Genomic DNA, 26,736 nt, shown 5'->3' with positions numbered 1-26,736 from the left:
GCAGGATTCTCAGGACACTGCAGGACTGTCACCTGGTGTTGAAGTCTTTGTATCTAATATGTCTTAAGATCTTTTATCACCTCTAAGCTAACCAGCAGCTCTCTAGATGGATTCCAGGGGTACAAACATCACAGAGCATCAGACAGGAGTGAGGATAAGAACCAGGATGGGTTTTCTGTTGCCTACACAGAGGCTCAGCTGAAGATCTCAGCAAGCATCTACCCTGCTGACATTCCATGTGCCAACCCCCATTCTTCTCCGGCACAGAGCAGGAATATAAATGGAGAAGAGAGACACCAAACATCTGATCACCAAGGGGAACAGGCTGGCCTCAGCACAAGGCATTTTGAGCAGTTCCTTCAGTCTGTTTCCCAGTCTGAATAATTAAATCTCCCTGCTGGTTTAAAAGAAGGAACATGCCGTATGGTGAGCTACCGTTCCCATGTCAACAACCCTAAAGCATCAGAAAGGACACTTCCTCTCCTCTCCAGGTCACACTTCTTAACACTTCTTTGCTAAATGCTGTTATTGGTGGTAAAGACACAGGGTTGTGTGCTCCTGCTGAGCAGAAATCAGACAGAATTTCTGAAGCAGATTCCAAGTGGGAGATGCTGGAATCTATTGAATAAATACAGAAAGACAGGTTTAAACAAGCAGAGCTGAAGTGGCACAGTCCATCTAGCTTCCTGTCAGGGCCTCATCTAAGTTAGCCTTCCTATTTTTGTTTCTTCATGCTGTAGCTTGTTTTCTTTATTTATATTGTATGTTTTGGCAGTAGGTCTCTGGCTTCAACTCCAGCTCCCTTCCTAAAGGTGCTTTAATGCACCGGGAGATGACACCTCTCATTGCTGCAGACTGAGCAGTTCAAGGCAGTGAATCATCTTTACATCCAAAAATAACATGCTTTGAGGATGAATTTCAATCTAAGTTCTGTGCTCTAGACATTCACCTGCAGAAAGGGAGACAGTAGAGAGTTTTGATGCCTTAGACATGCCTTCGACCCCTGACACAGGGCTAGGACAGGCAGCACCATAATGTCTCTCAGAGAATTAGACGTGGTCTGAACTTCCAAGGGCTTTCCAAAGTGCTCCACAAAGCTTTTCTGCCTTGTTAAGCACTGTTTTGCTGCTGTTCTGAGTCCAAGGGTGCTGGAAAGCTTCCTGATCTTTTCACAATTAAAAAAAGCCTATTATATGAATAGCCAAGGGCCAGAATGGAGGGAAATATATCCAGTCCCTACCATTATCTGCTGCTTCTCTCTTGGTTGTGCTCTGCTCTGGCTGCCCGCACTTAGGCTGGCAGCAGGGCCAGGTTTACCTTGCGTTGGCACAGTGCCCTCCTGGAGGAGTCCTGGTCTCAGGAGGGCTTCTTGGCAATGTAATAATAACAACAAATAACAGTCGGGTTTGTTACCATGACAGCTTAGTATACACAGCATGCTTCAAAAGTTCATAGTCCAGTGATGCTGTTAAAGCAGTCTAATTGTAGTATTAATTCTGAGCTGAAATAGCACACCATCTACATCACTTCATAAGTGCTCTGTGCTTGCTTTGCTACTCTGCAGTAGGAGAACAGGGGAAACTCGTGGCTTATTGCTCGTACTGCAGCAAATTAAGTAGAATTATTTGTCCTGAGTGCCACCCCCAAAAAATCCCATTCCACCTTAGCCCTATTCTGTAGGCCAAAAAGGATGATTTCAACCGTGATAGTAATTGGTGTTGTCTTCATTATCTGCAAGGAGCATCCTCAAGGCCATGCTCATGCCCAGCCTTGTTGCTTCAGCCAGAGGGATCCTTCTCCAAGAGCAGATGAGAAGTAGTGGAGGTGGCAGGGGCATGAGAGACATCACACCACTCTTCAGGTCATTCAGCAAACCTTGCTTTCAAAGTGGGATGAATGCAATTTGTAGTCTAAAGTAGTATTTCGCTGGGAGTGAACCACTGAAGTGACTACCTGGCTGAATCCACATCCAGAGCTGCTTCACTGCCTTCTCAGAGCCATCCCTTTCACTGGTGAGATGTGTTTCAAGAGCTAATATATATACAGACATTAGGAGTGAACCTCGCCAGTTCATTTTCCTGTTTAAATCAACGTGTTTTACCATAGCAACTACCAAAGAAGAAATCAACAGCTTTTCAGCAAACACTTATTAAAGCACTCTTATGAAATATTTATGCTTTGTTCCCAAAAGCCCACTAAGTGCATTGATAGAGCAATGCAGCACGGCACCGCGTGGCACCGAGAGCATCAGGAGAGCTTTTTCTCCGCTGCCTGGCAAAGTGGAAAAAACGTTCTTCAGCAGTCTGTTCATCAATCCAGGAGTTTAATCAGGTCCACACAACATGATTGAGAAACCAGGAGAGGGGAGCAACTGCATCAGAGAGCAGGGCATCCTCAGTCCTTCCTTTGGTCTCAGGCCAACCTTGAAGACTAGCTCTAAATCATGAATTGTCTGTTTTTCAGACTCCCTGAAGAATTCTCTGCTAAGTCTAATGAAACACTGTTTGTGAAAATGAATAATTTCTAAGCTAATATTTATAAGAAATAGAAGGAGATAAGAAATGTAAGAGGCGTTTATGGGGCAGAAACTGGAAGGTGTACAAGAAAGAAAACTTACACTGAAAAATATGAAGAAGAGACCCGAGAATGTCGTGACTTAACTACTCCTTTTGGCAGTAAAGGCAGCTATGGAGGTACCTACTCCCTTGGTCTATTTTGCTGTCATCTAAATGCTGCAGATGAAATACAGAGGCTGCTCTGAGAGCACTGAAGGCATCTGGGATGAGGAGCACTCTCCTGCAAACAGGACTAAGGACTGGAGGTGGAGAGCATGGAAGAAAGGAAAACAATTTTAAATGGCTTTTACTATTGTGTAACAGCAATACAAAAGAAGTGCACTACAAAGGACAATTTGTATCTCTCACCATTCACAGTTCATCATGCAGGACCTGCAGAATGGCCCTGTGGCCCCTTGTTGTCCAAGAAAACCAAACACTGAAGATTTAATGGGTGTCTGCTTTTCTGGTGTATATTTGCCCCTTTCAAGAAGCAAATACGATGGCTTGTTCTTGAAAATAGCCTCCCCAAAACCCCATCACTACAGATGTACTGACATTCAACACGTCCCATGTTTATCTTTTTGTGCTGAGTGTCGCTTCTTTGACAATCGTGGAGCTGTTCAAAGCCAGGGCCATAAAGCAGAATGAAATGGCTCTGCTGAAGAAAGGTTGTTTACGGTCATGTTTTCCTGGAGCTGTCATCCAGCTTTTGCAAGTAAATATTATTTTACAAGTGAAAAAATTGTCTGGGCCTGCTGTTATTGCTGTTTTTCTTCCTAAGGTGAGTTTTCAACATAAATCAAGTTAGCAGGAAAACTGAGGCGTTTAAACTGAGCTGTGGGTTTTTTAAAAAATGCCAAAAACTATGAGAAGAATGAAGTTGTACCAGCTGCCCTCCACTGAGGTTTATACATTTGCAGCTTCCATGACCACCACAAGCTGGACTTGGAGACGGCCATGTGAGAGGATTAGTGCACTTGGAGATGGGCTTGGACATTTTTACTTTATCTCGTTTGGTAGTTGATGGATCTGTGGGCAGTTGGATATGGAGGAAAATGTGTCAATTTCCCCCATTATTTTGCTTTGAAAAAAAGTGACACAATTGAGCAGTTAAGAAGCATCTGCCAGATCACTCCAGGAGAATAGGCCGCTGAAAGCAGCAGTGGACGTTGAGCACAAACACAGATAGGGATCGGATACAATCAATTGAGCAAACATCTCGGAGGATGTCAGCCTTGTAGGTGGTATCTGCATCAGTCCAGGCAGGCAGACTGGAAAGACACAGAGAAGACAACAGTTCCCCTTGTGCAAAGATGATATACACATGGTAAAATTATTTCAAACATCCTCTACCATGGGTAGCAAGGGACTAAGAAGAAACATAAGCAGAGAAATCAAAATCAGACCATGCTTTGATATATATTTAACTTAGCACTGCTATGAAGGTCTCAGCATTCTTCATCCTGGATTCACTCGTAGTCATCCCTCAATGATGCCTCCTGTACTCTGCAGGCACAAATATCCATGTACCCATGGGACGAATTACATTGAGGTGTCCCTAAGCAGAGGTTTCCAGTGAATCGATCCAGCTGGCTGTTCACCTCCCCTTCATGCTCTGTTACCCGGGCCCGTTCACAGCCGCAGAGCAGAGGGGGTGGCACGGTGGCTGTAGTGAATGACCAGGCTGCAGGGAGGCAGTGACTGCTTTTCACAGCCACAGTGCCAGCTTGAATGCAAAGCCAACACAAAAAGCTTGTTTTCCTCTTAGGGCTCACCTGCCCTTCACAGCTCCTTTACTGTGTGTAGATGTATGAGCACGATACATCTCCTGAGCATGATGTCATTGGATGCATGAGTTATATTGATAACATATTCATGTGGCCACATAGACTCTAGGACAAGCAAAGTTCTTGAGAATGAGTTTGCTCACTGCAAATATGAGATTGCAGTGTGCTATAAAGACACAAGAAACAGATGGAAATTGTGGCTATGATGCAGGATTCCCTTAAGATTTGTTTTGATGTGGTAGAGGGTCTCAGTCCTTCCAATCCCCGCTGTCACAAAATAGCAGAAAAGGGCTTGGAATCCCAACTCCTAAAACTGAAATCAGTTTTTCAGAAACTGAGAGAAGCAGAGAAAACATGCTGCAGCACACTGCCAACCCTGTACCTGCCTAAATGACAGGCTTCCTAATATCATTTCTCACTGTATTGGGAGCCAGACCTTCATGGAAAGGAGTCTCCAAGCTCTGTTTGACTACAGCAAAGCAGGGATTTTTGAGTCAAGATTCAGGAAAGAAACCAGTTCAGCCACCTGGGGTCTGTACAAAAGGACTCATCAACAAGGACTCAACTCCAGGGGAGTGCTTCAAGAGATGCAGTACTGTCCCACAGTACCCATGGGCTCAACCTGCTCTAAGATAATAGACCACATTTTTTGCAGTTTGTTCAGGGCAGTAAACCCCCTTGAAGAGCTATTCAGTGAGTGACATCAACGAATGCAGGGGATAAATAATAGCAAACTGCAGCTTTGTTTTCTGGTGTTGAGACAACATGAAGAGGGAGAACTATGTAACCATTTAACCTAAATGATGCACAGCTGACTATGCTAACCTGCCAAGCCCTGTTTGTTTATCCAGCAATGCTATACACAAATATTTGGCAGGCTTTTTTCAGGCTACTTCAAGAAGTGTTTCTTTAAATAAGAGGGACCTACTGTCCCTCCCAGTGTTTTCTACTGCAAATATTCATAGACTTTCTCCAGTGAACATTATTACAAATCACCCCAAATTCCACTCAGTATGAAAAAATGAGGAGGAAGGGGCACTGTTTTCCTTCATATGTTTTTATTGCTTCATATTTGATGCCAGCACCTTTTCCCATGAAATCAGGCAGGCAGATGTCTAAGGAGAGGTAGCTGTCTTTCAGAAGCACACAGCCTCCAACACTCGTTGCCACAACAGGCAATGCCCCCGTGCTGGGTCACAAAACAGGGGACAGCCCCCCAGGGGCACGCGCTCTCACTACACACGTATGTATCACATCACACAGCGTAGGGGCCAGAAGGTGGCGAAGGGGGAGAACATCTCTCATGGATGCACACATGCAGCCCACTAGGCTCTTTTTAGCTGCTCTGGGAGGTTCGGGTAGGAGCTGTGGTCCTGTAGAGCAACTGGGAATGCAGAGGAAGATGTGCACCAACCTTTCTCCCTACTTGTCTTACTGATTAAATTAAACTTAGAGCCATTGATACCAAACTGTAAATAGCATTATTTTCTCTTTCTCTTCCAGATTTCCACTGAGCATTCAAGAGTTCAACTGCTTTTCTTTTCCTGTGATATCAATCTAATAAAAGTTATTATTTTTCTCTACCAGTTTTGTCTCACCCTTAGACCATCAATGTTACTTATACAGTCTTTACTACCAAGCATTCAAAACTCAACTTTTTTTAGTACAAGCAAGTTTCTTCATTTCTTTCCTGAACTTGGTTTTGCACAGTTCATTCTGCCAGTGGATGAGACTGGTTCTTTATTAGGGGGCTGCCAGCCATGTGATCATACTGGCTAAAAGACAGGTTATATGTGTTCTGGCTCAGTGACCACTCAGTGCCATAACACAAGTCCCAAATTGGAACTGGCTTACAGCTGGCTGGCTCAGATCACAGGCAAAGCAGCTTCTTCAGACCAGCCACAAAAACATGCCCTTACACAGGGCAGTAGACTCTAAATCTGAACTGAAATGTTCTTAATTTGCTCTTCACATTAACCCCTCTAGCACCACACTTCATATCTAGCATAGACTGAAGTGACAAAGGGGGCACTTTGATGAGTGGAATTCTTGCTCTTGCAAAAGTTACACACCTTAACTTTTCTAAGTTAAGAGCGATGTTAAAACCTATTAAAAGTTTTTTTTTCCTGGCACAGATGCCAGATGATAATAGGCAGCTCCCTAAACACAAAAAATGAAAATTAGCACCTTGACAGTCCCAGGACAAGAAATGGGTGATGTTGGGCAGCCAATGTGCTTCATGCATGAAGACGGCACATTTTCCAAAGCACTTGCAGGAGCTGTTTCAACTGCTCATCACAGGCAGAACCAGACTGTTAAAGGAGTTAGGCTACCCTTTGGCCCTTAGGGCAAGGAGAAAGGTGAAGTACCCCAGTGCTGAGATGATGGACATGGGCTCTCATCACACGTTCTGACTTATTTGTTCTGAATGTCATGATCTGATATGTCATTTCCATTTTAACCTACGGGACAGTTGGCATTGGCTATAGTCTGGCTCACCCTAGTGGTCTGAAGTTTAATGAGATGTATGTAATACTCTGTAATTGCCTTGGGTGATTTAAGTATTAACAAAAATCCATCCAGTCACTTTAGAGCAGTTAAATTAAAAGCAAACTGGATTTTGCTAACTATAGCGTGTTTCCAGGTGATAAATGCCTTTTAACAAATCTCATAAAACCTCCTCTTTCTCCAGCAGTGAATGTAATTTGGATTTTTATGGTTCTTTTTAATAGTTCCTCAAATTATTTCATCAGCATAAAGTCTCCTCCTGGACAGAAATTTAATAAAAAGCTGAATTGTTGTGAAAGGTATGAGCATGATCTAATCTTGCTCACTCTTATTCCCAGACCTTGTAAATGTACTCCTAGCAGTCTGAGAGTTAATAATTAATAAAAGCAATAAATTACTTGGAAATTTCAAGCTTACACCCTGCTCTCCCCACCTGCCTGTCCAACGATAATTAACACTTTCATCTTTAAGTCACATGCTCAGATGCCTCTGTGGTCCAGTGTAACCAGGCACACTACCCAAATAAAGATGTGGAGTGATGCATGCATTCATATCACTATGATTAAGCCTCTGTCTTTGGCTCCAGTGGTATCTCTTCTATTTGTAAAGCTGCACTAATGTGAGTTTGCTGGGTTCAGATATGGGCAAGAATACAGCCAGATAAAGATTCAGAAAGTGCCTGTCCTTCTTGCAGGTCATGCCATAGCCAAACAACAGCCCAAAGATGCGAGCTATCATCTGGACCATGAATGAATCAGGGAGAGAAGGGTATCAAAGCCCCCAGCAGCAGAGGGGAGCTGTGCTCTGATACACCAAGACATTTTCAATGTTATAGTTGCAAGTTCAAAACTTCCAGAAATCCTTGAATGCATCTCCATCCTTCTGTGGACCATAGATGTCCTCATAAACAAGTTAGGGTATATAACTAACATTTTAGATAGTTTCACAATCCACCTTATAATTCAGTAGCCTTACAATAGTGTTCTGCAGCTCAGGTGAATAAACACACGATCAGGAAATAATCCCTGCTCGGTAACATAAGCTTTAGGGATAACGGCTGCAAAATCACAGTCTTGTTTTTGATACTGATCTGTGTGAGAGGCACCATTTATTGAAATGAGCAGGGTGGGTAAAGCAGCTCAGAGGTTCATTATGATCAGACAGACAGTGTTTATGCCACGGAGACCAGGACTTCCCCGCTCCCTGCCTGGGCACTTCCCTGTCTGCCTCTGGGCTCTGTTTCAGAGAGACGCTGCTTTGCTCCATCACGATGTCCTTCCTCACACAAAGCATAAATCGGTGCATGGGTTGGAAGGAGCTGCACGTGCAGGCTAGAATAAGGGAAGAGCACATGCAGATGTCCTTAAGTCAGCAGAGCTAATGTAATTCATCCCAGAGCACCTAGGAACCAGGCAAGAAAATTTCTAAAGCACTAGTGATTATCTCTGAGGAGCGATGGTGGCAGGCCCCAAGGGACAGGAGAAACAAATAGTGCCTTATCTTTAAAAAGGAGAAGAGGAGGCCTCAGGAGTTATCCACCAGGCTGCCTAACTATTTCTTGGAAAGATACCGTAACAAATTATTAAATAATCAATATAAACATGTAGGAGATAATAAAATGACGAGAAAGAGACAGCATGGATTTCTCAAGAAGAAATCACATCGAATCAATCTAATTTCCCCCCATGACAGAATAACAGGCCTGGTGGAGAAGGGAGAAGCAGATGTGATACATCCTGATCGTAAAAAGACTGTGTACTCAGCATTACATGACAGTCTCATGAGAAAATTAGGGACATGCAAGCAAAACAGGAACACAAACAAAATCACCATAATTTGAGTGCATAGGATGGAGAAAAAAATGCTTCACAAACAGGCAATTTCAAGTGGGGACAGAGGAGTCTGGTTTGTTCATCATGTCCATTAATAACTGATTTGTATGATAGCAGAGAGAATACAATTTTTATAAGCTGGGAGACATTGCAAACAGTGTAGAGGACAGGTTCTGAATTCAAATTGATCTAGATAATGGGACTAAATATGTAAGCTGAAACTCAATGAGGACAAATGCAAAATACCGTGCTTAGACAGGAAAACTTGAATGGACAAATAGAAAATGAGAAATAACTAACAAAGCATCACTGAAAAGGTGATGATACCAATTACTGTATCATTTCTGTCTGTGTGCAGAGCATTTCTTTTCAAATTACAATGGTTAACCTAGAATTTACTGCTGTGTACAGGTATTGTTGATATTGACAGAGCTGATGGAAGTTCAGATATTTTTATTTTTGGCAAAGAAAATTTCTTTTTCCAAGGTTTATTCATTAGAAACTAACTTGGGGGTGGGGAGCAGAGAAATTAAGTGTTTCACAGTAGAAGTGATGCCCTTCTTGTTTAAGGCAGAGTTTTACTCTTGGGTCAGCAGTAGTATGAACCCTCTGAGCCCTGGGCTGTCCACACCCAAAGGATGGAGCTTGCTGTCCTCATCCAGCTCAGCCTCTGTTCCTAGCACTGCAAGCTGGTTAGGCCAAAAGACAGACAAAACCTTGGACAACATTCCCAAAAGGGTGCTTTCTTTTTAGATCCAGCAACAAAGGTCCTGAAGCATAAGTTTAAGAGGTCTTACATGTTTCCATACTCAGTAATACAATGCTTCCATTTACTAATACCAACATTTAAACCATTTCCCCGTTTCTTCGCGTTTTTCTTATCATGAGTATCTTTGGTCAGCAGAGTACAGGAGATGACATGAATCCAGGCTGTAGTGTTAACCCTAAGACAATGGAGAAAGTTTCCCAGTCGAAATACTGCACATCACTCCTTAGAGCCACTTCTGCTGAACTGGCTTCCCATCAAATTTCCAACCCTGCCAGAGTCGCTCTAATCCCTGCATCTCTGCAGTTTAAATTGCTGGAAATGCTTTGTAGAAGAGTGCAGAGTGCTGAAGAGGAAATTAAAGCACCACTTATTTACCTGAATAAAGGGATTTTTAAACTTGGCTCTGTACGTCCCTGCCAGGGTTCCTTGCATGCACTGGGGGCAACATCTCCACAAGGACAAACCAAGGAGGGATGCTTACACCGTGCTCTTTCTCACACAGACATGTTGTTTTCCTCAATTCATACAAACACTATCTCATAAAGGGAGAGGAGAAACTGCCTCTTTGTTTATTGGAAATATAACAATAGGATCCTATTCTAAATCCCAAGACAGTATACAGTGTAGGGTACAAACACTAGTCACGATGAGTCAAGATCTCTTGTTTTCATGATTGTTTTTATTAATATCATCATCGAAAGTTAAAAACAGATTTTCAGCCAAGTTTATCATCCCTGATACAATTCCACCAACTCAATAGAGTTACAGTATATATGAAATAAGCTTCTCCTCAGGGACAATAGTGATAAGAAGAGACAAGCTTTTGACATACATCCAGGCAAAGTCATCCATCAATTCAGTGTAAATGTATCCTGCCACACTGGGGATCTTGTTCAGGCTTGGGTTTTTTGTCCCTTACACGCAAAGCTCAGTCATATGAAAGAGAACAAAATATTTCACCTCTGAATACTGCCTGTCACTATTAGGAACTGAGAGCTGGCAAGATCTGGGAGCAGAGAAGTTATATCACTCCTCTTCTTTGTAGCAGCATCTGGCCAACAACAGCCACCATTGCCACTGTCTTGATCTCTGCTTTTCTCCATCTGACTGATAGAAATGAACAGGTCTGCAGCTTATGCTCATTCACTTCTCACTCTTTTTCTCTCTACTGCCACAGGGTTGGTGCAGGATGTCCCAACCCCTGTGGCTGTGTCCCACAGTGCCTCTCCTCCAGATGTCCCATAAACCTGCAGAACAGGGAGCACCTGGCAGTGCCAGTGTCCCTGACCTGCCCCGCCCCGCATATGCAGTGTGCCCTTGACCCTTTCCCTGTCTCCATTTGCCTTCTGGACAAGCCCTTCCCTAGACACACACACTGCTGTGATGTGCTCCCAGCTCGGAGCCGGAGAGCGAAGCAATAGCTCAGCCTGATGTTTCCAGCTGCTGAGGAGAGCAGAGGAAAATCAAATATCCCACTGGAGTAGGACTGTAGTCCAAGCTAACACTTCCTGAGCAACGTGCATCTTCTCCCAGCCCCACAGCCCATGAGAATGCTCAAGATACGAATCTCAAATATTTGGAATATTAGCATCTATCAGTTTCACACGTTCCTTAAAGTAGCATATTTCTTGCATGACTGATCCTGCCATATGGTAACATTAGCCTGTACCATTACCATCTGGCTCAGTTTTAATTTTATCAGAAGCATTTTGACAGGAGGTAACATCTTTTCTTTTCCACCCTTCCTTCTCCTCCCGCCAAAAACCGTATGATTTCTCCTCAAATGAACCCAAACTTTGGTCCCATGTGAGAAGGTTGTCTGTATTCTGTCTAGGAAATAGCTTTTTGATTCCAAATGCTTTGCATTTAGGAAGCAGAGCTAAAACCCAGGAAGAAAGGAACACCTAAACTTCTTTCCCTAAGGAGTTTTTGGTGTTCACTAGCGCAAAGCCAAGAGAGAATTAATGGGTCCTAGGTATTCTGCGTCTCTTCCACTCTCTGCTCAATTACAGACTCCATGAAAAAAAATTATTCCTTAATCAGCCCTGAATTACCCTGTTACCATTGCTGGCATATGCCTTCATCCTTGCACCACAAAAAAAAAAAAAAAAAAGGAAAATGGAAATACAAATGTCTTGTCCTGTTTCCTCTCTCTTATTCATGACCACAGATATTTTTAGCACACCCTCTGCTATGTTCCTTCCCTAGAGTAAAGCACATCCTACATCCCCATGTCTTCTCTCTGAAACTTCAATGTCCTTTCAGGTGGAGATACGGGCTCCTGTGTGAGCCTTCCAGATACTAATGCAATAGTGATGATAGTAGCAAACACAGAAATGGTAATAACAGAACCCATTGTGTGGGTTGTGCTTCTGTGCTGGCTCAGTGACCCAGCAGCCTGTGAAACAGCTCCTGCTGCATCTGAGCAGTTTGTAGGTAGGCTGAGAGCCCTCATCCACGTTCGTTCTCTTTGTCCCTCTGCCACTAAGCCTCTTCATTATTTAGCACACCGATACATAACACCCCTGCACCCACACAGGCAGAGAATCAATCCAAATAGAGCTGAAAGAGGATGAGAACTTGTTCGCAAACAGCAGGTCACAATGAGATAAGGTTCTCGCGGCTCCTATCACAGCTGATTAGCAAAGCTGGCACTTCTTTTGCTTCAACAGCACTGTTCAACTTCAAAAAGAGAACTTAAATCCAGGGCTGTAACAATAATAGCAGGATGTGAATGACTGCTTGGCTGCAGATTAGCAAGAAAGCAAGTCTTCATATGTCATCAGAATAATAGTAATAAAAAATCACTTAAAATGTGCAATATATTTTGTCTATAGAAGTACTGAGTTCTGCTGTGCAATCAGGAAGGTCACCACAGGAGGGAAGCAGTGTTTTGCTTTTGTTTCTTTAGTAGTCAAGGCTATCTTTTTTTTAAATGTATATTTTAAACCTTAGAAAAATCTCCCTGATGGGACAAATAATACATATTTCTTCTTTAGAGAATTTAAGTTAACAGGAGCTGTTTGGGACGGTGGGGTAATAAACCCCTGCTTTCAGAACAGCTTGCAGAATTCAGAATTTATTAAAAATGAGAAGCATTTTAAAGGGAGAAGCAGCAATAAAGCTGTCATGAAACATGAAATTAAAGTGGACAGGTCACTTGCCAGCTGCCTTCATGCATGACAGTCATGACAGTACCTGCTGGCCAACAGCTAATACTTTAAAATATATGGTCCCTCTACCTGGTTAAAAAATTGGTTTGTAAGTTCTTGATTTCCATTGCAGACAAGAAATGGAACTTGTAGGGGGCTTGTTTATGTATAATACCCGTAGCCTGAAGTTAGAGCAACTCTTTTCCTGCAGAAATTAAGTATTTGACAAGCATAACTTCACAAAGTTCTGGTTTTAAAGACATGAATGAAGAGGGAAATATCTGATTAAACTCAGGGGTGACTCATTTATCTGTTTTTAAGGTTTTTCAGGCTAAAACCCAAAATATTTCCATAGTGCCTGTAAAATAACATTGGTGCTGAAACACTCAATGAAGAATGAGTCTTTCTTCAGCAGACAGGCTGGCGGCAGTGGGTAGTGCCACCAGGACATTCTGGGCAAAGCAAAACTGCCAACAAGGAATAGTTGGGGAAATTGTGTCGGTTTCTGCAGTAGAATACACCATGTTTTTCTACACAACTGAGGACTGAAACCACAGAGCTTTGCAGAAATGTATAAAAGAAGGATGAAACATTACCATTTCTTCTGTTATTAACAAAGAAATCATAAAGATCCTGCAAAAGTAGTCCATAGGAGTAGGAGCTGGGCTTTGCAGAGGTCACAAGAGAATTGTAACCTGCTCTTCACAGCAATACACCCTTCAGTCAATGGAAGTTCCCTCAGAAGCTCAAACTTCCCATCCCAGCATTTCCTGCAGCAGAGATGTGTGCCAAGGCACTGGGAGTGGTGTGTTTGTGCTCCTGGAGATGTGCAGAAGGACTTACGTTAGCAGAGCACAGAGGAGTGGCACAGGCAGAACTAGGCAGACATCCATGTTGTCTGTCCATAGCCAGCCAGCTCTGGACGTCCTGATGTCTGATGGGGTTCCTCAACCACAGGGAGCCCTCTGTGCAGTAGATTTCTTTCCCTTGGTCATTCCAGGAGAACAAACTCTGCCCAGTTTAACATTGTTTTGACACAACTTTGCGGTCATAGGTAGCAGAGATTGGTATCAGTCACTTTGGTATGGCTTTCAATGAGATGGATTGTATTCGCTTGGAATCAGCCTAAAAATCACTAGTGGGAGTTTTGGAATGGTAGACAGCATTCCTCAAAACCGCATCTAAATGTAAATGCTGTGCACCATATGGGGGCAGGGAAACCTCCACCACATCGCCTGTGAAAATGAGGCTACAGCCTCATTAGCTTTCAGGAAGAAATCCATGTGGAAGTAAATCTGAAAATAGCAGCTTGCTAAATTTCTTCAGACTCTCTGAGGAGGAACATGGGCTCAACATCCCATGGCAGTTGGACTCCAAGTTTCTTCCCTGCTTCTGCTTCCTGTGGGACCTTTGACAAATAACTTCATTTCTTGTGTCTGACTTTCCCATCTGTCGAAGGAGGATGAAAGGGCTGCGGGTAGACTTTCACTTACAGTGATAAGACTTTGACACTACAGTCATGAGTAGCACTGATAAAAATCAAAATGTTGATGCCTGAGACAGAAGTTTCAGCACTGGCGCAATTTGTCAGTATCTCATACTAGTTCCCACACAAAGATGAATCATCAGAGAACAAGAATTTATCGTACTGTAGCATCATGTGATGGCAAAACCCACCACCATTGAAAGCAAGCAAACAGTGAGATCCCAGCTGGGGAGGAAAACTGGTGAAGGAAAACTTACGTATAGGACTATACAGGAAATAAGCCTGATAAATCAAATGTAGATCCACTTAGGGCTTTTCTACGTGCTGCCTTTCTTGGGCCATGAACCCCATTGCTGTGGGCCTCCTGGTACAACATGCAGTTCAGTAGCATCTTGTGCCAAAAGAAAACCCTTTAGATGTTAGCACTGTAGGGTTTATGACCCACAAAGAATTGTTTCCAACCACATAGAGTAGTCGTACCTGGATGGAATAGTCAATTCATTACACCATTTAATTTGTGAAATGACGCTTCTGATCTTCAAAGTGTTTTACATCCCACACATTGCAGGCGGTTAACGAGTAATAATGAGTAAGAATTAATTAATCCTAGCCATAACCCCAAGAGATACGTAGACAAACTTTAATCTACCAACAGAAATAGAGCAAGCGAGGTTATGACTTCTCCAAGGCCACAGTGGGTATCTAGGGCAGAGCCAAGATTAGAGTGCAGAAAACCCCAGCTGCAAAGCCCAACCCTTGACTTTCATGAAACTTACTTTGAGGACAATATAATCTTCAAAATAAATCAGCCATTTAGAAAAAGTCTTGGTTTGTCTTCAGTGCTTTATTAGTGCTTGGCAGTTAATCCCAATACACGGAGTCAAGTTGTAAATGTCGGCTTTGGCCCATACTGAGTGTTTATACACACACAAATACACATATATGTATTATATACAGTGTGCATGAGAACAAAAAAGTATAAAGAGTTTAATACCAAATATGCAGAATCACAAGCATCAATGTGTTATTGCAAAACTCCACAAGCCAGCTGTTGTCTCAGTGTGGACATTCTTTCTCATTCCAGGTCACCGTCCTGCTCTCTTACGGAACAGTCTCACACTGTGTTTAAATCCCCTCAGCCTTGCTGATGGACATTTTTGGGATCTCGCTGGGCAGGATGACAGAGGTGGAAGTGCACATCCCAAGTGCCTCACCACAATTCATGCTTCCCCTGCAGAATTACTGTACTCTGATGATGATACAGCCACATCCACACCTACTCTCAAGAAAATTTGCATACATCCTTAACTTTCTTCTGCATTCTTAGAGTTTTGAACAAATTACGTTCAATTAAAAATAAAAAAATATATACCTCGCATGCCTTTGATTATATCTGCCTATGTTCAGGCAAACTCCCATGTGGCCCTCAGACACAACCTGAAAAGAAAACTAGAACAACTGAGCTCTTCCTGTTACCTTTATCCGGTTTAAACTCCTGTGCAGACAAGGAAATTTTGCTTTTCTTGTAATTAGAGTGCACGTGTCCAGACTCTAATGATCTTTCCTTAGGTTTTCTTACCAGTCCTGACCTTCCTATTTGGATCCGGAAAGCAGACCAGCTCTACGTCTTTTTGGTCTCAAATGATAAAGTGCTCAGCATTTTGCTCTCAGCTTATCTCATACATTTGGGATTTTAATTATCAACACAACTGCCTTCCCAAAGCCTGGTCGGTCTTTCAGTATGGAGATTATGTAGGAAAATGAATGATACAAAATTGGATTTGCCCATCCATTCCTTTCACTGTGGTGACTATGAGCTCACCAGACAGCTATGCTATTTTAATTCTAAAAAATACATTAGCAATGTCATCTTTAAGGACATAAAACATGCTCAACTTGAGTTTTGTTTTCTGCTGTTTTGTGTACCAGAACATCAAGCTGCCATGTATAGCAGAGTGTGTGGGGAATCCAGAGCACAGTCTGTTGCCATGCTTTATTTTTTGCACTGTCTGCTTCCATTTTTCAACATTCTGACTCTTTGCTGGTTGTTTCAAAGAGCTACAGTGTGTTTGATCCCATACAAACCGTAACTCACCCAGGGTGAAGGTGCTGCTGAAAGGAAGGTGCCTCTGTATGCACCGAGCATTCAAAAGTCAAACTTTTCTTCTCAGAGGACTGAAACCAGGCGCTTATTGACCAAGAAACACCAGTTTTGCCTAGTTTTTATTTTAATTTAATCGGGTGGCCTGTTAACACAGCAGCAGTTTTCTGAGTGGTATGTGGATTTATCTCTGAATGCGTCTGTCCTTTCTCTTCACGTGCAGGCATAAAAAGCATGGGGAAGTCCAAGACTGCACAGCAGGGTGAAATAAACACCTCCTGCACCCAAGGTTTGCCTTGCAGCCAAGGGTTGGTTGATCTTTCAGCTGTGAGCAGTTGGCCCCGCAGCCAGGGATGCTTGGCCCCACAGCCAGGGATGCTTGGCCCCACAGCCAGGGATGCTTGGCCCCGCAGCCAGGGGTGCTTGGCTCTGCAGCCAGAGGTGCTTGGCCCTGCAGTCAGGGATGCTTGGCCCTGCAGTCAGGGATGCTTGGCCCCGCAGCCAGGGATGCTTGGCCTTGCAGTCAGGGATGCTTGGCCCCGCAGCCAGGGATGCTTGGCTCTGCAGCCAGAGATGCTTGACCCTGCAGCCAGGGATGCTTGGCTCTGCAGCCAGAGATGCTTGGCCCTGCAGTCAGGGATTCTTGGCCCCGCAGCCGGGGGACATTGGCTTTGCAGCCCAGGGTGGCTTGTCCCACAGCCTGGAGGGCATTTGGTCCCACAGCTGGTGGCATTGGCCCCACAGCTGGGGAATGGTTTGGCCTCACAGTTGGGGATAGGTTTGCCCTGCAGCCCAGGTCACTTGACCCCGCAGCTAGGGATGCTTGGCCCTGCAGCCGGGGTGCGTTGACTTTGCAGCCCAGGGCGGTGGGTCCCACAGCCTGGGGCGGCATTTGGTCCCGCAGTTGGGGCGGTTGGTCCTGCAGCCAAGGGATGGTTTGATCCCACAGCCAGGAGACCGTTGACCCCGCAGCTGGGGAGCACCGGCCCTGTAGCTGAGGGCCGTTGGTCCTACAGGCCGGGGCCGCTGGTCCCGCAGCCGGGGGCGGTTGGTGCCGCGGCCGAGGAGACGTTTGGCCCAACAGTGCGGGGCAGCCGGTCCTAGCAGCTGAGGATCCCTGTCCCCCAGCCCGGGGTCACCGTCCTCCATCTGAGGGTGATACGGGGCTAGGGGTCCCTGTCCCCGCAGCCCAGAGTCCCCGTTCCGCAGCCCAGAGCCCCTGCTCCCCAGCCCAACGTCCCTGTTCCCCATGCGGGGGTCCCTATCCCCGAGCCCAGCGACACTTTCCCCCCAGCCCAGGGTCTCTGTCCCCCAGCCCAGGGTACCTGTTTGCCATCCGAGGGTCCCTGACCCCAGCCCAGCGTCCCTGTCCCCTAGCCCAGGGTCCCCGTCCCCCACCCGAGGGTCCCTGGATCCTTGTCCCCCACCCCAGCGTCCCCGTCCCCCCTGGGCGGGTGCCGCCCCCCGTCCCCGGGCCGGTCTCGGTCTCTCTGGGGCGGGGCGGGGCGGTCCCGGGGCGGCGCCGAGGCCCGAGCAGGAGGCGGCCCCGCGTCCATCGCGCCTGCCCGGGCGGCGGCGGAGCCGGGGCGGGGGGCGGGGGGGCGCGGGTCCGCGGGCCCCATGGGCGGGTGTGTGGGCTCCCACCACGACTCCTCGGGCAGCCTCAACGAGAACTCGGACGGCACCGGCGGTGAGCGGGGGACCGGGGGTGGGGGGGTGGGGGTCGCGGCGGGGCCGGGCGGGCGCAGTCCCCGCTCGGGGCGGCTGCCCAGGGCCTGCCCCGCGCTCCCCAACTTTGTTGTCCTCGGGCCGAGCCGCTCGCGGGGGGCGCCGCGGGGAACGCGCCTGCCTTTCTCGCTCTCTCTTTTTTTTTTTTTTTCTTATTCTCCCCGGGAAAGATGGATGCTTGGCTCCGGGCTCGGCCAGCCGCGCTGGGGGATCCATTTCCAGCGATTTCGGGGGCTGGAGCGGCTGTTCCCACCCGTGGGGCAGCCTGGAGAGCAGCCTGCTCGCTGCTTTCCCTCGGCCGTTCCCTAAGCGGCCTCTCCCTTTATGTTTTTTTCTCCCTACACCCCTTTACGACCGCTTTTTCGGTGTTCTTGGGTTTGTGGACCCCTGATGTTCCCCAGCTGAGCTGTATGTGCCTTATAAGCCCTTTAAAGTCAGCCTGCCGACAGGACACTTGATACTAAAGTAGCCCTCGCGCCTGCAGGGTCCACGTATTTGAGGTAGAAAATGCTGACCTAGCTCTACGTTTTCCTCTTGTGTCTTGTGGAATATTATTTATCTGCCTGGTTTTATTTCCGATGCCCTAGCCGACACGTGTTGGGTCATATTGACAACTTTGCTTTCGTTCCATAACGTAGAAAAACACATCACTTACTTACATTTTTATCTGAAGCAGCCACCTGCTGATGAGTGCCCAATGCATAGTTCATAGAAATACCAGAAAGTCAAGCTGCGAAGAACTGTGTAGGGTTTAATCACATCATTGTCATTAACAGGAATTTTTTAGCTTTGCCTAGTGTGAGTCTTCTTTACTCTTCCCCCCATCAAAAAAAAAAAACAGGCGAAGAAGTGAGCTATCTAAAAAATGTTGTAAGCAGACTTACCAACCAGTAAAAAAATACAAGAGTGTCAGTGTGGAAAGGGCCAGAGCATACTGAGAGTCAAAGAAAAAGAATGGTAGGATTCATCGCATACCCAAAAAATCTTGACTGAAAAATAACATCAAAAGCTACGCTAATGTTGTTCTGAGACCTGCCTTGGGAGCTAGGTGCTGTGAGGTGAGATCATGTCACAGAAATAGCCTCGTTTAATTTCCTCCCTCTTATCTTGCCTGTGATGGCAAATTAACGAGATAAGAGGAAAAAAACTATCAAGAGTTTGGCTGATATTGTCAAATATTTTTATTAACCCACCCAGTAGCAGCACCTGAGGTGGTCAGTCTCCATCCACGTTGTCTACAGATTGCTGTCCCATCTGGACGTACTGGGAGCACGTTCCTGCTCGGTGTTAGCACGGCATGACACACTGCTGCTTTGGGGTTAAATAACCTATTGTGCTTGGTACATTAGAACAGCAGCTGGGTTTTTCAAGATGTAAGAGATGTGAAATGCATGTTAGCTGGGTCGTGTTGATTCAGGCTCTAAGGATAATGTTCCTTAAGGTTGTCTCGCTGAAGTGAGAAGTGATGAAATTTCACTTGGATTACAGGCTTCTTAGGGCTGTCTTAAACAATCAGCTGCAGTGTGCAATAGCCTTGCAATAGGCTGTTTTGTAATGTTATCTATCTGTTCCTGCCTCTCAACAAGGAAAAAAGGGGGGTCTAGGTTAAGCTGAAAAAACTCAGAATATCTTTAATAAATATAATTCCTGAGATATGGAAGTCCAGCTGGCACCAATTCTTAGCTTTACGGATTCTGCAAACGTGCCCACACCAAGTATGAAATCTGACTTGATCTCTCAAGAGAGCTTATGTCTTGAGGCATCAGCAAGCAAACCAGCTGAAGCACAAGTGAACGCAGTTTGGGGACTAGACCTGTGCAGAAAGGCAACCTATTCCTGTTTCCCATATGTTTATTTCCTCCAGTTCCTGGGCTGTGACCCAGTCTGGTATATTTGCTTTGAGATTGCTGTCAATGAGCAGGGCCAGATCCTTTTATAAATCTCAAGGAGGTTATTTTGAAACAGAAAATGTCTGAGTTCTAACCAGAACGTTGCTGGTGATGGACTTGCTTTAGAGAGGCTCTGTCTTTTCACCAAATGGAGAAGTTTTTTGGAGAATTACAAGTGGTCACAAGATTGGTGAGATAGTAATAGCAGCCCTTGATGCTGCATGAAAACAGGAGCAAGATCTCAAGTCTAATTCATACCAGTCTCAGTCTATTACAGTGCTGTGTGGAGCTGGTGAAATCTTGCTCGATTGTATCACCGGAGTTGAGATGAGGATTTGTCACATCCCTGTATTCTCCTTGGTCCTTTTGTCAATCACTGGCACTTCCCGTTAGTTCTCTGCTGCTCGGCAAAGCTGACAGTGTGCCCTGACCACGTGTGCTTCCTTTGTCTTTTACTGTTGCTATTTCTCAAGGTTGAGATGCTGGTGTGTATCCAAAGGGCTGCTTAATATACTCAGGTGTGTCTCTGTGTGTAAGTTTGAGTTAGTCAGAAATACCAGCTCACCTACACGTGTGCCAGCTTATTGCATGTTTCTATTCATGTTGACCAAAGCAGGAGGAGGCAGTTCCTTAGGAGGAATTAAACAGATGCTGCTCTGCCCATCCTGCTGGAAATGAAATGGTCTTTGCAGATTAGTACCAGCTGTTTCATTATCACTGCTCTTTTTAACAAGTTTTCAGGAGAGTATTGAAAGGAAAAGGTTGTTGCAGTCCAGCAGAACTGTGTTGTAATGGGTGCCCTGGATGGTGAGATGGATTTATTTTAAAAGAGGTACACAGAAGCGTAAATGATGATCATTACATTGTTCATAGACACAGGTTTTTTTCTTTTTCCCCAACTCTTTCACTCAGCTATCTCCTATCAGTTATTCCAGGCTTTCAGGAGCTGAGCACCACGTTTCTTCTTGCTGTGTCTTGTCCAAGGTAAATGAGTTTCTGCAGGACTGTGAGGACTGGTGGAGAAATAGCTGTTGTCTGGCCGCTTACAGGTTGTGTGACTGCTTCAGTTTTGTGTTCAGAAGAGCATTGCATTTGGAACTACTGGAAAACCCTGTACTGGTGTACGTAAGGTTTCATAGCTTATCAGGTATGTTCAGTGTAGCAAAAACAGCAAAACTTGCCTTGCCAACTTGCCATCACCATAGACAAGTCCATTTTGGAGGGCTCTTCATAAATTTCTTTTCATCCTTTGAAGGGGAGCAGTGGGAAGGAAAAGGAAAAACTGGAACCCATTTATTTTCTTCTGGCAAACTCTTAACGCTAGTAGAAGTTGCACGTTACTTTGTCTTACTTGGTAAAGTTCAGCAAGACTGTTACTTGTGTGGAATCACGAAAGGGCAGGAAATCCAGCGTCTAGAAGTATGGGCATGACAAGTCATTACAGATTAAGCCTTTTGGCTGCAGCTGTCTGATTGCTGCTGCGCTCTCCTTGACACGATGTTCGTCTGCCTGCTGGAGTTCTTATCACCCTTCTTTGTTATAAAAGACGGTGATTCTGTTTGAAATTTGTCTTCTTTACTGCTGCTCCTATCACCCAGTAGTGATAATAGTGACAAGTGGAAATAAGGCTGCACATTTGACTGACACAAATAGGAGATTATTAAAAATATTAATTCCTCCTGCAGTATTTGATGCAGTACTAGGGCTTCCTTAACTTCTAGAAAGCCAAATATTGTCCTCAACCTCTGCTTTTGACAATAGTTTCTTAAATATTTTCTTTAGAGTGCTGTGCCGGGCTGCATATCACATGCCTAATTGGAAGTTACAATAACTGCTTTCATGGTGCTTCTATGGAAGACTGACCAAGGGAATTTGCATATTAAGTAGTCAGATTTGTTGCTCACAATTGGACTAATACAGTAGGGCTATGCACGGCTTGCATGGGGGGTTAAACAAGCATCTCGTGACTGAGGAGTTAATAGCATTTGGTGCCTACCCCTGGTATTGGAGCATACAAAGAATCCCCCACTTCCAGATTGCATTTTGCAGTGTGTTATAGCTGTTAGCTGCAAGCTGTGACGGTGCGTGCTGGCGCATAGCACCCTTCTGGGGTTTCATTGCCATCTGAGGGAGGTAGCTCTAGACTTCATGTAGTCCCTGCTGTTTTGTAATGCAACTCTCAAATAGTGCCGAATCCGTTTTTGCACAAGTAATATTAAATCAGAGCTGGCAGTAGCTGTTAGGTCTTACTGTGGCTTTTATGTTTTGTTTTGGTTTTTTAATGGAATAATGAGAAAAGCTTAGCATGGCTCTCAGAGTTTGCTCTAAATCTCTCATGATTTCCACAAACGTATGTGTTGTTTTTATCAGGGCTTTGTAGTATAAGTAGCCTTTAATGACTCGGTGTCCTGAGGGCTGGGCACCCACAGCCTCCTTGAGATTATTAGCATCCGTGGATCTTGTGCTGAGAAACCCTGATAATTCAGTCCCAAGTATTTTTCTACTGGAATATCATTTTGGTGGTGTGATGCTCTTCATTTGTGAACTGATAGACCTTGTTTTCTTTTTCAGGTGATAACAAGTAACTCTTAGAAAATGAAATGAGGTGTTACTTTTACTGTTAATAAGGGCGGACTAACACAGCTGTTCCGTTTCCTTTTTGGCGTTGTTCCTCCATGTAATTGTTTGTTTGGCTTCTACATGAAGTGATTTGTTTTAATTTCTCTATGTGGGATTTCAGTGTTGAAAGCAACAATGTCCTCCTTCACTGAATATTAAATATAATAAATTGAACATTGGTTGTGCTTTGGAGATTTTTGGTAAATGGAAAATATTATTAGTTGCCTGTTTGAATAAGCTCCCAAGAGCAGCGATCCAGTCCTGTTGCAGCAGGTAATATGATAGCTGTTATTTTTCATATGAATGTTGAATAATATAATTCATGAGTCACAAATTACAATACAGTTGAAGCCAGAAATAAAGATTTGCCTCATAAGTCTTGCCAATGGCTGCAAGTCTTATTGCAGGTACAAAGAACAATCAAGTTGGCCACAGCTGGTCCAGTTACCCAGCTCCTGAAAACAAAGAAAATAAATCTCTGAAAAACTCCTGACCAGATAACCATGTTAGAGAAATGAATACAACTGCTCTTTTGCTATTGTACCAGCAAAAAAAGGACTCTGATACTTAAAGGGTTTGATGTAAAAAGCACTTTAACCCTGTCTTGTAGACAAGTGCTCTGTGTAGAAGTCAGTTACAGTTTTAGGCAGTTGTTTCCAATTTCCTACCTCTGCTTCAAATGCCTTAAAATTCAGACTCCTTTGATGCAAATGCTTAATGTTTTTTTTCCTCTTAGACGTTTTTTTTGTAACTTGCTTATGCCTGCTGCAGGAAAGTTTGCTTTACTGGCCAGTAAGTGCTTCCTGATCCTCCCAGTTCTTTCTTGCCAGATTCAGAATGACTTTTTGAGCATGGCTGGTGCAATATGTCCATCCTCTCCTGCTGAGAAGCCAGATCCCAGTGTGTCCGTGGCCATGCAACATGGTTTTCCCATGTGCTGCTCTGAAAAAAAAATGCGGGACGGGCTTGGTTTTCCTTCCCATGGGCTGTTCCACGAGAAGTAGCACAGCTGGGTGAGTGGCCATGAGCTTTCCCTTTCTGGTGCTGGTGGCATCCCTGTCTTGGAAAGAGGAGAACGTTTCTACAGGGGAGTTCTTCCACTCAGCAGCTGGGATGAAGCACAGTAGTCTGTGTGTGGCACATCTTGCGTGTGTAGCACCTAAGCAGCAGCTCAAAGGCAGGAGCCATTGGTTCACCTGCATCTTTTCTACATGCAGGTGCTTTGGGTGAAGTTTGTGAAGGTTTGTGGGAATTTTTCTTCAACTCAGAGCTCTGTAGGACTTTTCTTTCTTTTGAGAAAGTCATGTTATGAAACTGAGCCTTTCTAAATCTTGCTAATTGTAATTTTAAACACTACTCCATTTAGACAGCTATAGTCATTGCAATTGAAGTAAAAACAGAGTAAGCAGGTGGATGAGGTGGTCCTCAGTGATCTCTTGCCAGTTGGGGATACTGAATTTCAGCTTGCTGAAGGGCACTGACCTTGGATGGATGCCAGGATGATGTGAGTGTTGTGTGTGTACGGTGGGCTTTCAGAGGCATCTGCTTGCTTTGTTTACTGAAAACCAACGGGCTATGTTCGCTCACAGCGATGCTAAGCCTTTGGCGTTTGTATCGCAACTTGGCAGGGCTGGTGAATCCATGTGTTGGGAGCAAGCATGTGGGGCACATCAGATCCAATTGCTGGGGAAGCACCTGTCCTGTGGCTGCTGGTCCTGCTGGTGGGAGGCTGGTGTCAGGCTTCTATTGGCTTGGGAGTGTGGCAAGAGTGACAACACTCAATTACCTGAAATTGGAAGGGAATGGCTATGAAGTGACCCATTCTGTGAAGCAGGTGGAGTACAAGGAAGAATAAAAAAGGTGAAGTAAGTAACCTGGTTTCTGGCTGTTGAATGAAACACTTCTCTTGCACTCTGAGGTTTTCAGTTACACCTTAATTTGCTGCCTGTGTGCTGTCTGGCTGAAAACTAAAACTTGAAGAAAGAGAAATGTTCCAGTGCTTGGGGAGCAAAAGAAGTGCAAGGTTTTTGTTTGGGTCTCTTAAGGAGAAAAGAAAAAAGCTCTTCCCTCTCATTGTAATTGTTTCCAGTGTGGTAAGCGCAGAATCTAATTCAGTGTTTCATACTGAGTTACCAGTATTGGTTACCAATACCAACCGAGTGGTGCATCCAAAAGCAGCATGACTGCTCACTGCACTGCTTGTGGAAAACACCTGTAGCATAGTATGTAACTTGATATTTTACTGTCTTGACCTGTGGTAAAATATGCAGGATGTCTAATGTGGTTTATGTAGGGTTCACCTGGAACCTGAATTTTGCATTTGCTGCCTTCTGCTGACCCCAAGCAATCTCATAGCTGTTATCCATTTAAGTTGCTTCACTCCTGGCGCACTTAAGTTTGTGCAAATGAGAGAGACAAAAGATGGGGCACTGAAAACTGCATAAAGGGGTTTTGTTCTGTTTCTTTTGAAGTAAATTAGAAACTATGTTTTACATGCTGAGTGGGGCTGGAGTTTATTAGGCTACCTTACATATTTAAAATTACATAAGTAGCCTCATCCCGAGACTTCGCAATACTGAGGGATGCAGGGGTTCTGCAGGTACTAAGTGCATGATCAATTAATACATGCTATCAGTCTGCAGGAGCTGCTCTACATCCAGTTGACCTATTAGGGCCTAATGTAAAGCATTTTAAAACTGTACTTCATAGAGTAGAAATACTGGTGAGGATGGGGATCCTTGCTGCTGTGCTCACGTATTAGATAACTTCAACAGCTCTCCCTTTTCTCAACGTCCTTTTCTTGTCCCACCTCCCCCCTCCTTAGCCAACATGATTTAAAAGGAAAAATTCAAAGCCTTGCTTGAAAGCCGTTTGTAGGAGGAGATGGGCACAGTACTGAAGAAATGATTCTTCACTTCTGTAGATACTCAGATGTGTTGAAGGATTTTATATATGTATAAGTATAAAAAGACATCCTTGTACTGAAGATTAGGTAGAAGGGAGGGGGCTTGGGGAGTTTCTGATCTATTGTATGGTTTTTCCATGTTCCCAGACATGAAAGAAAAGGCCCTTTACAAATGATAGTGAAAAATGCTTCAGCAGTTTTTAGCAAGAACAGGGGCTGCCCAGGGGAAAAAGATTGGAGATGAAAACATTGGAAATAGATAATACAGTGCTGTAGGTTGCATGTTCTCTTTGCACATGTTTAATTGGGAAAGTTTACCCTTGAAACATACATGTGTTAAATCTACTGTTATTGATGCTTTTCTATAAATAACTAAAATACTTCTAATAAACTGCAGTTTTTAACATTTTGTATTTCATAACAACTTACAATTTATAATAATTTACAATAAATGTGGCAACTATAAATAATTTTCTTACTTCAGACAACATATTATGCGGAAAGGTGTTTTTCACCTTTTCCCAGCTTGAGAACACTCTGGATCTGAGATGGCATTGGGAGCATACTACACTGGTTTGTGCCTGAAAGCTCGTTACCTTTGCATTTTTAAAATTCAGTCACGGAGCTCAATTTCTGCTTTCACGCTGTGATCAAGGGCACTCGGGATTCATGAAAAGGATCTCTCATGGCATTTACTTTGTCGCTTTACTTTTCCACCACAGAACTATCATCTTCTGTGATTTCTTGTCTGTATGGGTAAATACAGTCTTTTTGTAAAAGAGTACCTTCAAAATAGCAGATAATACCTGCAGCTGGTGAATGCCATTTTCTCCTGCCAATTTTTTTTGGCAACGTGCTGCTGCTTCAGCACCTAAGCCCTCTGTAGAGCGTCAGCAATCACAGGATAATGGCTGGCTGGTGAAAAGGTAAGTGGTTTAAGTAAAAACTGCTAATTCATATGCTTCATATGTACTGTGCAAAGTATTTCTTGGCAAAGGTATAGGGAAATGTTGTATATGCTGGACTTCCTAATGCCTTCAGAGTGTTTTCAGACATGTGTGCTTCATCTCTGATGCAAGTAAAAGCTGCGTAGGTAAAAATAATTTCTTTAATGTAGGATGCTTGGCTTTCACTTGGGCTCCCACATGATGAATGCTTCTGAACCTGTCTTGCGTGAATCATTGCATTGCTTATATGTACCCCACGGACCTTCTGTGTGTGCAGGGCTGTGCTGGAAGTGGCAAGGGGGACACGCTCAATGTCTCTGAATGTGGAAGCGTGTTTTAGATACTTTTTTGGTGCAGCACTGTACTGCAGGTAGAAGTCCTGGTTCTGCTCTTCGCAGGCTCTGGTTACTCCAGGCTTCTTATCACACAGACTGAAGCAAGGAGAAGACACAGGC

The 26,736-nt window shown here is 44.4% G+C and overlaps 1 protein-coding gene across 1 annotated transcript in view; it reads left to right on the top strand.

Annotated features, from left to right (window-relative positions):
* The first annotated feature begins 17,764 nt into the window (after positions 1–17,764).
* Positions 17,765–26,736, top strand: part of UBTD2 (ubiquitin domain containing 2) — a 49,933-nt gene continuing 40,961 nt past the window's right edge. The window contains exon 1 of the mRNA XM_069869249.1: positions 17,765–17,883. Within this exon, the coding sequence (XP_069725350.1) occupies positions 17,814–17,883 (70 nt within the window). The 5' untranslated portion in view covers positions 17,765–17,813. The remainder of the gene's footprint in view (positions 17,884–26,736) is intronic.

This window comes from Phaenicophaeus curvirostris, chromosome 15 (genome assembly GCF_032191515.1).
Source record: "Phaenicophaeus curvirostris isolate KB17595 chromosome 15, BPBGC_Pcur_1.0, whole genome shotgun sequence".
Classification (NCBI taxonomy): domain Eukaryota; kingdom Metazoa; phylum Chordata; class Aves; order Cuculiformes; family Cuculidae; genus Phaenicophaeus; species Phaenicophaeus curvirostris.
This window is presented reverse-complemented; position numbering and strand designations above follow the sequence as displayed.